We start from the raw sequence: 14,837 nt of genomic DNA on the forward strand, positions 1-14,837 counted from the left end.
TCTACTCACGATATATATCTACTATAACTAGCCTATAAACCCATTACTCTCCATTTTGTAGTTAATACCAGAGCAAAGAAATACTTCTATATTAGGCTAGAAGTATAAGGAAATTATTTTTTGTTTGTTTACATTTAACTAAAACAAAGACTATATGTACTAGTTTTTATTTCACTATTTCCCTGTCCTTTTGAGACACAACTTGGCAAAGCCTTAAAAATAATTTCATATGGTTGCATGTGTTTCATTCTCAATTTGTCATTACGATCTCTCCCCCTTGGTCTATTGACCTCGTCCCAGTGCCTTAGCTGAAGTTAAGGCTGAATAGTGTGGCAGTAATTACTCTCAATATAACATAGCTGTATATCTGAAACCAGGAGGAAGGGAAGTCAGTTGATGAAGGAATAAATCCTGAACTCAAAATAGCAACTCAAAAGAGCATCAGAGGAAGTACTCATCTCCCACAGCAGAGTTCCCTTTCTGGCTTGTGTGATCACAGGATTGCCCTCTTCTGTATAGCAAGAGGTGCTGCAGGCTACCAGCCCAGAGTTGCTTTAAAGAAAAAAACCCAAATCATTACCATCACATAAGTGTGTGTAGAGCTCCTTGGCAGCCATTACTCCTTCAGGGCTCTGGGCTGGAGCCTTCTCCTCCTCCGAGGCAGTCAGGGCATCTCCCTGCAGCACTGAGAAGCAGCTCTGGAGGAGCTGCAGAAGCAGAGTTTGGGCACTGATGCATTCTTCCCTCGGGCTACAAAAAGACAAAGAACATCAGAGAACAAAAGGGCAAGTTGCTTTACCCTCCAAAGCCACACAACTCTCTACAAAGGACTCTCCTCTAGGCATCAAGTAAAAAGAATGCCAGTCGAGAAGAGAAGGGTGGAACAGAAAGAATACTGTACTAGGAGTCCGAAAACACAGACCCCTTCTCACTCTACCCATTTCGGGGAAGGAAATTCATTTCTGATCCCATTTCTTCATCTGTAAAATGAGGGTACTACTATAATACTTGACCTGCTTATCCCACAAAGTAGTGAGGATAATCAAATGAGAAGATGTTTGTGAAAACACTGCCTGAACAGTTTATAGAAATGTGAAGTGCTATTTTCAATAATAACCAAATCTTTCAAATCAGAACAACATATACTAGTAGGAAGTAAAAAAAAAATTAGAAGAAAAAATTGTCCATTTAGAATAGCAAAACTCAGTATTTCCAGTTTTGTTTACATGATTATCACCTTATAACAAATTCTGACCTACTTTTGCTTTAATTTACTGTAAAAATTCCAGAAGATCTGCAAATCAAGACCCGCGAAGTCCAGAAAAGATTTATATTTTAAGCCACTTTCCTTCTGCTGCACCTAAAAAATTATAAAGACCAGAAATAATAAAATTGAAAAATGCATTTAAAGAAATATTGTAACGCCTCATTTACTTCTCATCGTTAAGGGATGAGGTGGCTCTTCATGGGTGAGATTCCCATATAACTGATGCTTATGCTTAACTACGAAAAAGTCTGTCAACAACTAATTGTGGTGTGAAACTTTCCAAAATATGTGTGTGTGTACATATGTACATAAGTATGTAAATGCATATATAGACATAACCCCCCTTACACACACACAGACACACACACATCCACAAAGGCTCCCTGACTTCATAACACAGCACCTGGAACAGAGGTCAATCTTTACTCGATAATGACTGCTGTCCCAGATTGCACTGTAGTATGTTTGATCCTTCTCTGCATGTGGGCTGAATGGTATCGATTCTGTTATAAACACACCCACTACTCCTAGGCAGTTCTCTCTAATTTGCTTTTTTCTGCTGTGATAAGAGCACTTGAACAAAGACCAAACAAACTACATACAGTCGACCCTCTGTATCCACAGGGGACTGGTTCCAAGGCCTTCTGTGGATACCAAAATCCAAGGATGCTTGAGTCCCTGATGTAAAATGGTGTGGCATTTGCCCATCCTCCCATATACTTTAAATCATCTCTAGATACTAATAATACCTAAAACAATGTAAATATTATGTAAATAGTTGCTATACTGGATTGTTAAGGGAATAATGACAAGGAAAAAAAAATCTGTGCATGTTAAGTACAGATGCAATTTTTTTCCCGAATATTTTTAATCCGTGGTTGGCTGAATCCACAGATGCGGAGGGCCAACTGTATAAATTGAGTTGCCAGCCTCTGAAAGCACCCTGAAGCAGAATGAGGGTCAAGAGTGGACACTGTTATCTACCACATGTGAGAGGGCTCCCCTAGATTCTTGACGTAAACCATGTTCTCTATGGTGATGGTTGTCACTGTGTTTCATTAGTGACTGTAAAAGTCAATATCAAAAACACAAGTGATTTCAAATCTTTACTTTGGTACTTTTAGTAAACAAACAGTTCACCTAGACTTCAGTAATAATTCTCCTAGGACTCAAAGGAGACGTAAATGCCATGAACTTCCTTTGTTTGTCACCCCATGGCAACTAAGGCTGCGGATCTTTAAAATGTGTAGGTCTATTCCAGGAGACCTCACAACGATGGCCACAAGCCACTTAGCCTTGCACTGACTGATGTCATAGATGCCCAGCACCTCACTTTCCTTGGCCTTTCAATATCATCACAGCAGCACGATGCCTGTTGTACTCATACTTCATGGTTTCAGCAGGGCCAGGTTGCATTGGTTGGTGTTCATTTCCCTTAAGACTGTCATTTATTTTTCCTAAAGGGATGTGGTCTAACAACTGAGAAATCCTACCAGGTCATGGGCAAGCTGCTGGATGAACTGAAGGGTCCTGAGGAGCAATGTGGCCCCGCAGATGCTCTCCTCTGCATCCTTTCTGCAGTGGGCACAGATGACGCTCTGCTCTGCTTCTGCTCTTGCAGGGCGAAGGTACCCAGTGATGCTCAAGCCTTGCACTCCCAAGCGCTCTGCTGACTCCTGACGGGTGCAGAGGAACTTCACCATCAAGTACTAGAAAGGAAAAGAGATTTCAAGAGAAGGACTCAGAATCTCTGAATACTAATAAAAAGGATAAAAAGGCCTTTTTGGACAGTTCCCCTTATGACATTAGAAATTTATTAGGTACCACTATGCCCATCACTGTGGACACAAAACCTAAGTCCAGAATCTACAACAAACAGAAAAAAGACAATATAAAAGTTGAATGAAGACAGTTTTTGATAGAGATCACAATAAGGGAAATAATATTACTCCCTCTTTAAAGCAAAAACAGGATAAGAAAGGATGAATAACAGAAGTACTGTGGCACAGTCATTTTGATGAAAACAGTCAATGCCCTAAGGAATCATCTCAAAGTCCTCAATTGATATATGTAACCCATGTGCTAGGAGCCCAAGAAATAGCCCTGTCAGCTCAAAGCTAAGGACATTTTCAAAGCCCAACTTCTGTGCAAACTATCTGCTTCTTAGAGTAAAAGTTCCTTTGTTAAAAAGGCCTTTCAGAAAGTACTACTCAACTGCATGAATATTTACAAAGCACCTACTATGTGTAAGCCCTAAACATAGTTCTTAATTCTCTCATTTAAGCCTAAATCTAAGATTTACACTTGAGATTTAAAAAAAATAAAAATAAAAAAGTAGCCAGATATTCACTGTTTCCTTCATAGCTATGGAAACACACTTCTCCTGCATTTATGCCTGTGGACTCGCTGTTCTCTCAGCCTGAGATGCTCTTCTCCACACATCTTAACTTGGCTAAAGATGATGGCTTAATCAACTTCCAACACCTGGCATCACACACCTTTCCTGAAGCCTTCCCCAGTGAATTCCAGGCTGGGTTGAATATTCTTCCCCTGGGCTCGAACAACCCGCTGCATCTCCCATTATCACAGCTTTATCACAGTCTTACGTATCTGTCTCTCCCACTAGACTCTGAACTCCTCGAGGATCAATTCACCTCTGGGGTCCCCATGTTGGCACAGGGCTGGTACACAATCACCCATCAATAATTGCTTACAAAATAAAAGTAGGGGAGTGGACAAACAGGTGGAAGCCACAGCTCACTGATGCTTACTTGGGCAACTCTGCACTGTTGCAACTTGACATCTGCTTCATCCCACTCTTCTTCCAGCTCAAACCAACCAATAGGATCATCCTCTCCAAGGTCATCAGATGAGCAACCAATCCTGTAAACACAAGGGTAATCACAAAACATTTTCCTATTTCTAAATTATTATGAGACTAACAGGCATCATCTAGGTGGCATTTAACTTGTACACATGGCCTGTAGACAATTGAGGACTGGGTGTGGCACCTGGCCTCTCTCTGAACACACGAGGTAGATGGTGGCAATTTCTTCTCCATTTATCAACCTCCTCATCTGTGAACTGGGAACTATATCAGCCCCAAATATAACCTGGGAACTAAGGAGGAAGTCTGCTTCTCTAGAGTTGGCTTATCTGAAGAATGAGGCATGAAGTCAAGGCATCTCAGATGAGCTACTCAGGAGTAAGGTACACTGCAACAACAGGTGTGTGCTTCTGGAGATGATAACCAAAGGAAAGGCAGGTTCAGTTTTCCTTCCTTAGGTCTGGCTAATGTGTGTATGACCAGCCTGAAGTTTGGGCCCTTTGCAACAACTGAAGGGTAAAAGCCTGGGGGCTTTCAGATCCTGGAACTCCAAAAAAAGCCCGAAAATCTCAGCCTTCACAGACCTCAGTATTCTTTCCTGTTCCTTAAGAAGTCCTTCCAGAAAAGCATTCCAGCCTTGAGGCTGAAGAAGCACAACTGTGTACCACTTCTTTTTAAAAATTGGATACTTAAATGCTACTCCCTTTCTAGGAATTAAATAACTAAGGAGAAAAGGGCAGTCTTTTCAAGTAACATTCCTAAAACTTTAACTATTCAGTTTGTGATACAACTACCAAGCTAGCAACACATGAATATTCTGTACAGATATGACAAGAAATACAGGGAATTATGGAAAGAAGAGGAAAAAGGCCATCCAGAGTAGGTTCTATAACAGAGACAAAAAAAATGTTCTCCTCTTAACTTTCTTGGCATAAACCTTTCTTGATCTAGTTATTCTTAAAACCAATGGGACAGGTGGTATTCTCTTAGCCCACAACCATGTCAATGAGTTTCATCAATAGTGTACATCAGAGGATTTTTAAATTTGCTCCTTGGGAGTTGTCAAGGAAATCTCTGAGATACAGAGAGCTGGCAGGGTGTCAGAGAACGAAGAGAAGCAGCCTGTTTCACTATACCATACTACACAGTAGGCAGGATGGAGAAGAGACAGTTGAGTGTTAGTCCTCTGACATATGGACAGCCACCAAACAGCTGGCCCTGTGGCATGATGACTGACCAGCGCTTGACCAGAGGGACATGACAAACAAAAGGGCAAGAAGACATGCACATTAACATTTTAATTTCCAAATTGGAGAGAGACTGATAATATATAGGCCAACTAAATCGGGACTTAAGAGCAGTTCAGGCTGTAACCAGGAGCTAAAATCATTAAGGGAATAGTGAATAGGCCTGTATTTAGGTTAAAAAAAAAAAATCATTCTATATAAGATGTCAAAGACCTTGTCTGACTGCAGGGTTAGGGTAAAAGACCTATTTTAATATGTGCCACGGGCCGAGCCCGTGGCGCACTCGGGAGAGTGCTGCACTGGGAGTGCGGCGACGCTCCTGCCACGGGTTCGGATCCTATATAGGAATGACCGGTGCACTCACTGGCTGAGTGCCGGTCATGAAAAAGACCAAAAAAAAAAAAAAAAAAAAAAAAAAAAAAAAAAAAATGTCCCAAGAGTGGGATGCAGCTGCTTAAAAACAAGTGTCATCTCTAGCTATTATAAGAAAGAAAAGCATTTTTTTTTTTTTTTTTTTTGTCGTTTTTTTTTTTTCGTGACCGGCACTCAGCCAGTGAGTTCACCGGTCAGTCCCATATAGGATCCGAACCCGCGGCGGGAGCGTCGCCGCGCTCCCAGCGCAGCACTCTACCAAGTGCGCCACGGGCTCGGCCCGAAAAGCATCTTTTAAAGAGGCATATATATATGTGATGGAAGGGAGGTTTTAGGAGAAACATTTGCTCTAATACATTTAGGGGGCTGAAATTAAGACCACTGAGTAGAAATTACAAATGAAGATTTCAGTTGAACATATTCTACTTATACTATATGCAGTGAGTTTTCCAACATTAAGAGTATTCCAGAGAGGCTGACTGACCATTTGTCAGGGATTCTGCCCAAAGAATTCCGGCATAGAGAGTCAATTATTCTAGATTCTTGCTATACAAAGTGTGGTCCATGTACTGGCAGCATCAGAGTCACCTGGGAGATTGTTAGAAAAGTCTCAGGTCCCACCCAAAACTACTAAATCAGAATCTGCATTTTCACAAGGTCCCCAGGTGATTTGTATGCATGGTAAATCTTAAGTAGTACTGAACTGAATGTTATTTAAAGGCTTCTATTAACTCCATCACCCGTGAAATACAGTAGCACGAACAGCAAGTCTAGAGTTCAGCTCCATGAGTTTTAACTCACTAGTAGTAACATGGGAGGCAACACTGTCCAAGGGGTCACCAATGATCTGTGTGGCTACATCCAAAGAGGGGCTTTTAGAATTTATCTTATTAACTTCTGGGCAACATTCGACATCATTGCCCATTCCCTACTTCTTTTAAACATTATTTTCCCTGGGTTTCACGAGACACAGCTCTGGCTTTCTTGCTACTTCTCTGGTTGAGTTTTTCTCTGTTGCCCCTTCAATGCTGGAGCCTCTCATAACATCGACCAAAGTTCTCTTCTCTTCGCAGTCCAAACACTCTTCCAGAATGATTTCTTCTATTCCCACATTTTAAATTATCATTTAAATGTCTCTCATATCTCTACCTTCAGCACAAACTTCTCTTCCAGGCTCCTGATGTGCTTATCCAACCGGTTACTGGACATCTCAAAGGCTTCCTAGAACTTCAAATTCAATAGGACCAAAACTGAGCTCATTCTCTTCCACACAAACCTGTTTTTCCCCAGGGTACTGTCCATCCCAGAGAAAGGCACTGCCAATTTCCCCACCTGCCAAGCCCAAAATGCAGGACTCACTGCCTCCCACACTTTCTTCCCTCTCCTGCTCTACATTCAGTCAGTCCCCAGGTCCCATAGCTTCTACCTCCCGGTTGTCTTTCAGTCCTCATCTCCATCACACTGCTGCTGCTGCTCTAGTCGAGGTCACCCACACCGTTGGCTGCCCGGGCAATGAGGACAGTCCCCTCCCATTCCACTGCCTCCGAGCCTGCTCTCCTCCAACCCGTGCTACACACAGCACGATCCAGAGTAGGACTTCCACAGCATGCATCTGACCTCCTTGCTCTTCTTCTTGAAACTCCTCAACAACTCACTCCACCCCACTCCCTGCTTCCCCATTCCCTCACACACACATTGCTTTAAGGATAAAGTCTAAACCCTGAAACAGAGACAAAAGACCTGCAATGACCTGGCCCTTTCTCAGCTCTCCAGCTTCATCTCTCACCCTCTCCATCTCACAGTGCCCCTCAGCAACACAGGACTTGTCAGTCCTTTGCATGCACCATACGTCACCTTGAGGTCCTCATATCTGCTCTTCTCTTTGCTGGGGACAATCTCCTTCCCCTTCTTCAAGTGGCTGACTAACTCTAACTCATCCTTCAAAAACGTAACAACACCTGCTCCAGGAAGCCTGCCCTAATCAGGACAGGTGCTGTCTGCTGGGTGCTCCTAGAGCACCCTCTCACTTCTACATAGCATGCTTAACACTGTTGACACTGTAAGTTTTACTGTCTGTCTTCTGAGCTAAATGGCAAACTCTGCAAAGCAGGAACTGTGCCAAATTCCTCATTATGGTATCTTCAGTGCTTGACATTGGGCCAGGCACATAGTAGGTGCTTAGTAAATATTTTCGATAAAAGCATAATTGCGGAAGGGGAAAGGTTGGGGCAGGGATAAATTTCCCAGTGGCTGGGTAAGACTGAACACTTCAGGTTGCCCACAATTCAGGCATGTTATCATCACCTAGTCATTTTGAAGATATGTGCCCCTGGTCACTGAAGGGATTGAATAAGAGGCTATGAACAAATTAACATACACATCTACACATATGCTGCTAGAAAGCAATGAATGCTTATGGCCAGAGGTGGGTTGGTGGCACCTTTTGTATAAATAAAGACAAGAAAGCATAGTTCACCAATAAGAGAATGAATACATTCTTATTAACTACAAAGATTTTTTTATTCTCCATACCTGGTTTTTACAAATTGCCTGAGCTCCTGAAGCTTCCATTTGTCATATTTTTCAAACCTTTTGAAGTGTTCTTCTGCATGAAATTTATCAGAAGATGAGTTATAGGCAAATACCAACCCACACTGGGCACCAATGCCACCACGTCGAACCTGGAAACAGAGATTGGGATGAGGTGCATCGAAAGGGCAGAAGTTCTGTGGCTGTTTTGTTTCCCAATAATATGGTCAAATTCAAACACCTGAAGGCAAAATTAAACCAGTGAAATGATATTTCAAATATATTAAGTCCTGGAAAAGTAAGAAAGCTGCTTCTTCAGAAATATTCCTTAACTTTCTCAATCCTTATATTTACACCATTCACAGACTTAAAATCTATCCATCTTTGTGTCCCTGCTCTCTGCTACAGGCCTGCCATAGCGTAAATCATCATTAAATGTGCAATGAAAAATGAATGACACAGACCTCTGAAATGCAAGACCTCTATTTAAAAAAAAAAGTGGTAGCATTGCCTGAAGAAGGTAGCATGATAATTACCATAATTCTGATCTGTGTCACTTGGAAGGCAGATTCAGTTCCTGTGGAAAAAATAGTACTTGCTCTGGTTTTTCCAGTCTCTGTAAGAAAACCTGAAAAACAAAGAAAAACTAAAGTTAGGATGACTGACTCATTTTTATAACCCTAAGAACTAAGATCAAAAAACACAAACCGTATTCTTTAAGGCAAGGGGGTAACTGGTTTTCCAGTGCCTTCATGAAAACTAGAAAAAAGTTTCCCTTTTGTACAGATGTGACCCCACTGATAAACCCCTAGGTAAGCAGAGTACTGGCCAGGTACTACTTCCTCAGGGCACAATCTCCTCAACCTTAAAGGCAGCTCTGCTCTGAGGTAGCAATAAACAAAACATTTATATAGATTGTAACTTTAATTCAAAGAGACAAAAGATGGGACAACCAATCGTCTTCCCGAGTAAAACCTAAAACCATGACTGACGTGTGACTGGGCAGAGAAACACAAGCAGGCTTAGAGGCTGAGAACGGGATTAGTTAGCTTCTAGAATACTGTCAGGAAAGATTGTGAAAGACTTTGAAATGGGCAAAAACAAGATGGGCGTCTTGTTTAACACATTCTTTGGGTTATCTCCACCTTTCACAGTCTTTAAGCTATTTTACAATTCTGTGGGTTGTAGAATACTGAGAGTAATGCAAATGATTCTTGTCCACACAAATAAAAATTGTGTTCTGCGAAAATATAGCTGATTATTCTTAATGGATACTGACCAATTTTGTATCTATGTGTAAATTAATTTCAGCACTCCTATTGGACTATGTATATTTTATGAATCCCCCTTTGAACTGTTTGTAACATCTTACTGGTTCCCTCATTAATTAATAAGCTAAATAAAAAGTCTGACGTGTTCATTTATATTTGTGTGAGAGTCAAAAGGTACCTTTTTGCTTGTTGTTAATTACCCTTTAACAGCTCGCAAAAAGGTCATCTGCTAGACCCAATGCTGCCTTTCTCTTTCAAATCTCTGTAAATGATATAAATCGTACCTATGCTCAAGTCAGCACTAAATAACTATTCTTCCTGGGACCCCAAATTGTTCCAACCATTCTGCCTAACAAAATGCAAAGACTAAAACCACTGTCATGCTTCCTATTTCATTACAGTGAGTTCAATAAAACAAAACTTTATGAAGCTGAATCTACACAATGTGTAATATTTGTCCCCATAACCAAGAAAATTAAATCCAAAGGAAGCTTTACTAATTCATAGATAAGAGCTATTAAGTGTTCTAGTTCTATCAGATAGTAATTCTGTAGACAATTTTAAGAAACCATATTGCCAGATATTCACAACTCCACTAACAGTAATAGATCTGCTACATAACCAGCACCACTTTAGAGAAGCCCAACTACAAAATGCCACCGCCCACCTCCACCCCTCCTGACTTAAACAGAAACCCCTTTTGCTTCTGCAAGGACGCAGTTCTCCACTCTGATCCACATTAGCATAATGACCCTCCTTGATGGTATCAGCCAGCCCTTGGCACACTATATAAGCTCTACCACCCCCACACCTGGTGCTGTCCCCTTTTCAGGACAGCCCTGGGGCCTGTGCCACTGTGAGCACAGCCCAGCAGATTTCTTTCTTTAATAAACCTTGAACGGTACCCGGCATCTCAGGTGACTTTCTTTCAAATGGTAACACAAAAACTATCCCAATTATTGACCTGTCCTGTTTTCCCAGGGGTCTGTACGCTTCTATTTAAAGAAATCTATTGTAAAGGCTGAAAGTCTGCCTAGAAGTTAAGTGATTAATCAGCAGTTTAAATTAGTTTCAAAGTAGCTGAAGCAATAATTAAGTCAACAGAACCAGACAGACTTTTCAAATAACATAGCCACTGAAAGAAAGTGAGTCGAGATGCCGGGTAGAGTTTACATAGTGTGCCAAGGGCTGGCTGATACCATCAAGGAGGGTCATTATGCTAATGTGGATCAGGGCGGAGAACTGCGTCCTGGCGGAAGCCGAAGGGGTTTCTGTTTAAGTCAGGAGGCTTCTAGTAAAGGGAGGGGGAGGGGGAAGGGGCCATTTTGTACTTGGGCTTGTCTAAAGTGGCGCTGGTTATGTTGCAGATCTATTAGCCACCAAATACACACTTTATTCTTAAAAGGCAAAAAAAAAAAAGGCCTTAAAAAATAAATAAAACCTTTGTGCTTCTTTTTCTTGCTAAGAAACTTACGTACTTAATTGTAATATTTTAAATCTACAATTATTTTGACACTCTGCCCCCCACTTGCCAAATTTCTTCTCTTAAAATGACAGGAAAAAACAAATAGCCAATCACAAATTTAAAGGATAAACTCTACCACTTCAGTTCCTATTGGCAGCACCCAGTATTTCTTTAAAATACCAGACAAAATGGCAGTGGCAACCAGGAACGTTAGCCCTCCGGAGTGACAGTATTCTGTGGGCTCTGCAGTGGCCTTGTCCAGACCTGGGACTTCGCTGCAGTTGGGGAACTTGAAGCGTACCCTTGAAAAGAGCTTTTTACCTCTGCAAGGGGAAGAAAAAAATCACTCCTCAAAGCCCACCCATTCTGGCTGTGAGGACTTTCCTCCTATCTCTTCAGGCTCATTTTTGTAGCAGAGCAAGAAGACCAACATCTAAAGTGAGTTACAAGAAACCAACAGTGGCGGCTGAGAAGGGGTGACCAGGGGAAGTGACTTCTCCTTCCCACTCCCGTGCACTCCCCAGCCTTGTGCTTCTCAGAACCACAACAAAAGTAACATATCCACAAACTACACGGAGATTTAAAAAATCCACTCATCCAGGGGGGTCAGGTGGCAGGAGTGAGTAAAAGACACAAGAGGAATAACAAAGTATTCAAATCAGAGCAGGCACGGGAGCTGGCAAATGCTTCCAAATGTTCATGGAAAGAAAATTGAAAGATAAGAATGTTTCCATGAACTTTTGGAAGTACCCTCGTAGCTACAGAAAAACCTGTGGTCCTTTCAGGCTCAGAACAATGTTAAAAATCCACATCCTTTTGTCAAGAAGATTCTGCCTTACATGCTCAAGAAAATCCCAGTTCTTCAAAGAGTGAAGAGAAAATGCAGAGGGCCTTTGGCAGAGTGGTCTTGCCTTTCCTGGGGTGGTGGTGGGAGGAAGATCAAAGAGCCACCACGGCCTCCTCCCAACCCCATCCACCCTTTTTTTTTTTTTTTTTTTGTGGCAGCTGGCCAGTACAGGGATCCAAACCCTTGACCTTGGTGTTATCAGCACCATGCTCTCCTGAGTGAGCTAACCAGCCAGCTCCCCCACCCACTTTAGATGGCTGGTGACTCAGTGGCCTTCAGTGTGGCAGAGGAGGCTGAGGTGCTCAGAGAAGACTGTAGGGAAACTGTCTTGTGCAAGAGTCTACTGCTTAGGAGGACCACTAAGGAGAGGAGGTGCAACTGGAAAAAGCTGCTTTCCCAGGGGTCTGTACTTCATTGGTACTCAGATGAATGCAGGGAACAGGACAGAGAAGAGGCAACCACTGAGCGTGCAGGACTGCACGGCTGTGAAGAAAGACAAGAGGAAGCCAAATCCAAAGCAGTAAGGACAGTCCCTTTCAGTGTTTGATAATTGCTGTTACATTCTACTTTCTTTATTGAATCAGCAAGATTCAAAGCAGTATAGTAAGTAAAAAAGGGACATATGCAGGACACTAACCAGGTGGCCAACAAGATGGATGAGGAAGAGACTCACAATCACCCACTGGATGAGGAAAAGAGCCTACAGCAAAGCTGAAGAGCAAGCCGGCAATTATGTTGACGCTAGAGAACAGTGAGGCTCCCTCCCAGACACCTGAAATGCCACATCAGCTATATAAGCAAATACCCTTTTTAAGTTACATTTTCAGCCGTACAGTGCTACCGATCAACTGAGTTTATTAATTCTTAAAGACAGCACAATAGAAAGACAATCTAAATGTAAAAACAGATAAAAACAGTAACTTTTTATATTCCAAGAGGAAGAGTCCTTGCTTTTCAAAACTTCGGTTTTGAAGAGCCTTCAGGCTCTCCAATACTTGCAAATTGTTGTAGGTCATTAACACCTAGACAGATTACAATTAAACCACACAAATTGTTCAGGAACCACTGTCAACTGAAAAACAGCCTGAAGTGAAGAGTGTATACCCTGAAAATTTCAAAGACCAGAGTGTGATTTCACACAGCTGTCTACGGAACTAGAAATGGATGGACCCGTCACTCACCGTCCCTTGTCCACGGTTCAATAAGGAGGTTTTCAGGTCCTGACTTCTCTTCCTTTCCTTTGACATCACATGCCTGAAGCGTCAATTGGAGAGGTTTACCTATCCAAAGAAAATGGCAAACCTTAAGCTAGCTCTACAATAAAGAAAATTAGCATGCATATCATTGGAGATGCGAGTGCCTCTGGGTACCCAGACTGCTGACTAAAAATTCACCCTTTTAAAAGCTAAAATGGAGCAGCAATGTTAGACAAAAGCTGACACCATCCCTTTGTGCTTTCCTGAAAGACACAAAGTACAGCGCATGTCCCTGAGTGATTCCAAGGAAGGACTCCATAGAACAATCACTGTGCAGAAAAAGAGCATATTATGAGATACAGATTAATACCAAAGATTCAACACATTGGTGGTGGGGGGAGGTGATTCCTAAGGTACAGTTTTGGAACCAATAATTAATTTTATTGCAATTGTATTTAAATATATAAATGTTTTAGGTCTTGTCTCTTTAAAACATCTCCAGCCAAATTTTGAAAGTTTTAAGAATTATAAAAATCAACTTTTACTATGACGTTTTGAAGACTTTTTTCTTTTTTTAACAATACATTAAACTATAACATAACCCAGAACTAGAACATCACTAGTAATGTACATTCCCCTTACGCAGTCCTAACCTATCCACTGCTCCCTGCCTGAATAACTATTAATCTGAATTGAAAACTTTTCAGGAGAACAGTTCGGGTTCCAGACACTACCTATCCCTCCCATCCAGCCATGCCTGCCCCAGGACCTGCACCCCTCCAAAAAAAAGACCTTTCCAAATATGGGGGGGGACTGAATTTTCAAGCCATCGAATGTCTGACTTTAAAAATCAAACATAAAATAAATCACTAAGTCATATTAAGACAAAGGTACAAATATCATGGCAGAAATATCACACTGATGCCTCTATTACTGAAGAGGATGGGACCTAAAGTGGACAGCAACTTTACCACTAGAGCCAGGATGGGAAATAAGTTGCTCCTCACATGTCAAGTGCAGTCATTTGGGAGTAGCTTTATGGGCTCCTATGTCGAGGAGTAGGAGGCCCCATCCTAGTCCAGTAGAAAAGTGCTAAGATGGATTGCTGCTGGACCCAAGAGGGAAAAGCAGTGGCAGGCATGTATCTAAGTCCTTCCAAACAGCTATGATGGGATGCAGAGGGGTGCATTCTAAGACAAGGATCCCTTTGCACCACGTCTTGGCTAGCTTCATCCTTTCTCCAGATGAGAAATACTCCAACTTCCCAACTCTCTAGGTTTATACGAGACACTCCTATACTTCACCAAAGATGGCTGTGTTCAAATGGCCACCAAACCTAAGTGATTAGACCAGCAAATCTTGGGAGTACTGCCAAAAATGAACCAACATCCCCTTTCTCCCTGCCATAGCAGTCAAAGTCTGGTACTCAGAGGATATGTTCATCCAAGAGTCATGGTATAACTACAACAACCCAGTTCATGAACTACCCTGAAATACAAGAAGATGCCAGGAGGTCACACAGTGAGGATGGCCTTATGATCTTTCCATTGCTGGCATCTCCAGTATGCCCAGGCCATTTACCATATTTGAGGAGCAGGTTCTGTCTGACTGATGCCATGGATGAGATGAGGGATGAGGCCTCATACTGTGTTTCCAGGTGCTCAGTGACGGTGCACAGAGAGCTTATCACTTTGGCAATGCTTCCTCTTGCTAGTGCAAAAGCCAGAAGAGTCAGTTCTACCTCTGGGGTAGAACAGCAGCTATAAACAAAGAAGAAAAAAATTTTCACTTCTTAAAAACATGACAAAACCCAGGT

General features: G+C 42.0%; 1 protein-coding gene and 1 pseudogene across 1 annotated transcript in view; both read right to left on the reverse strand.

The window, feature by feature from the left end:
• ZZEF1 (zinc finger ZZ-type and EF-hand domain containing 1) overlaps positions 1 to 14,837 on the reverse strand; it is a 107,375-nt gene that overhangs the window by 66,520 nt on the left and 26,018 nt on the right. The window contains exons 8-15 of the mRNA XM_063109531.1: positions 14,603 to 14,781; positions 13,007 to 13,105; positions 8,779 to 8,870; positions 8,246 to 8,394; positions 4,039 to 4,150; positions 2,761 to 2,976; positions 1,260 to 1,360; positions 581 to 750 (exon numbers count right to left, since the gene is read on the reverse strand). Of these exons, the coding sequence (XP_062965601.1) occupies positions 581 to 750; positions 1,260 to 1,360; positions 2,761 to 2,976; positions 4,039 to 4,150; positions 8,246 to 8,394; positions 8,779 to 8,870; positions 13,007 to 13,105; positions 14,603 to 14,781 (1,118 nt within the window). The remainder of the gene's footprint in view (positions 1 to 580; positions 751 to 1,259; positions 1,361 to 2,760; positions 2,977 to 4,038; positions 4,151 to 8,245; positions 8,395 to 8,778; positions 8,871 to 13,006; positions 13,106 to 14,602; positions 14,782 to 14,837) is intronic.
• On the reverse strand, positions 12,075 to 12,841 carry LOC134389522 (etoposide-induced protein 2.4 homolog; annotated as a pseudogene).

This window comes from Cynocephalus volans, chromosome 10 (genome assembly GCF_027409185.1).
Source record: "Cynocephalus volans isolate mCynVol1 chromosome 10, mCynVol1.pri, whole genome shotgun sequence".
Lineage (NCBI taxonomy): Eukaryota > Metazoa > Chordata > Mammalia > Dermoptera > Cynocephalidae > Cynocephalus > Cynocephalus volans.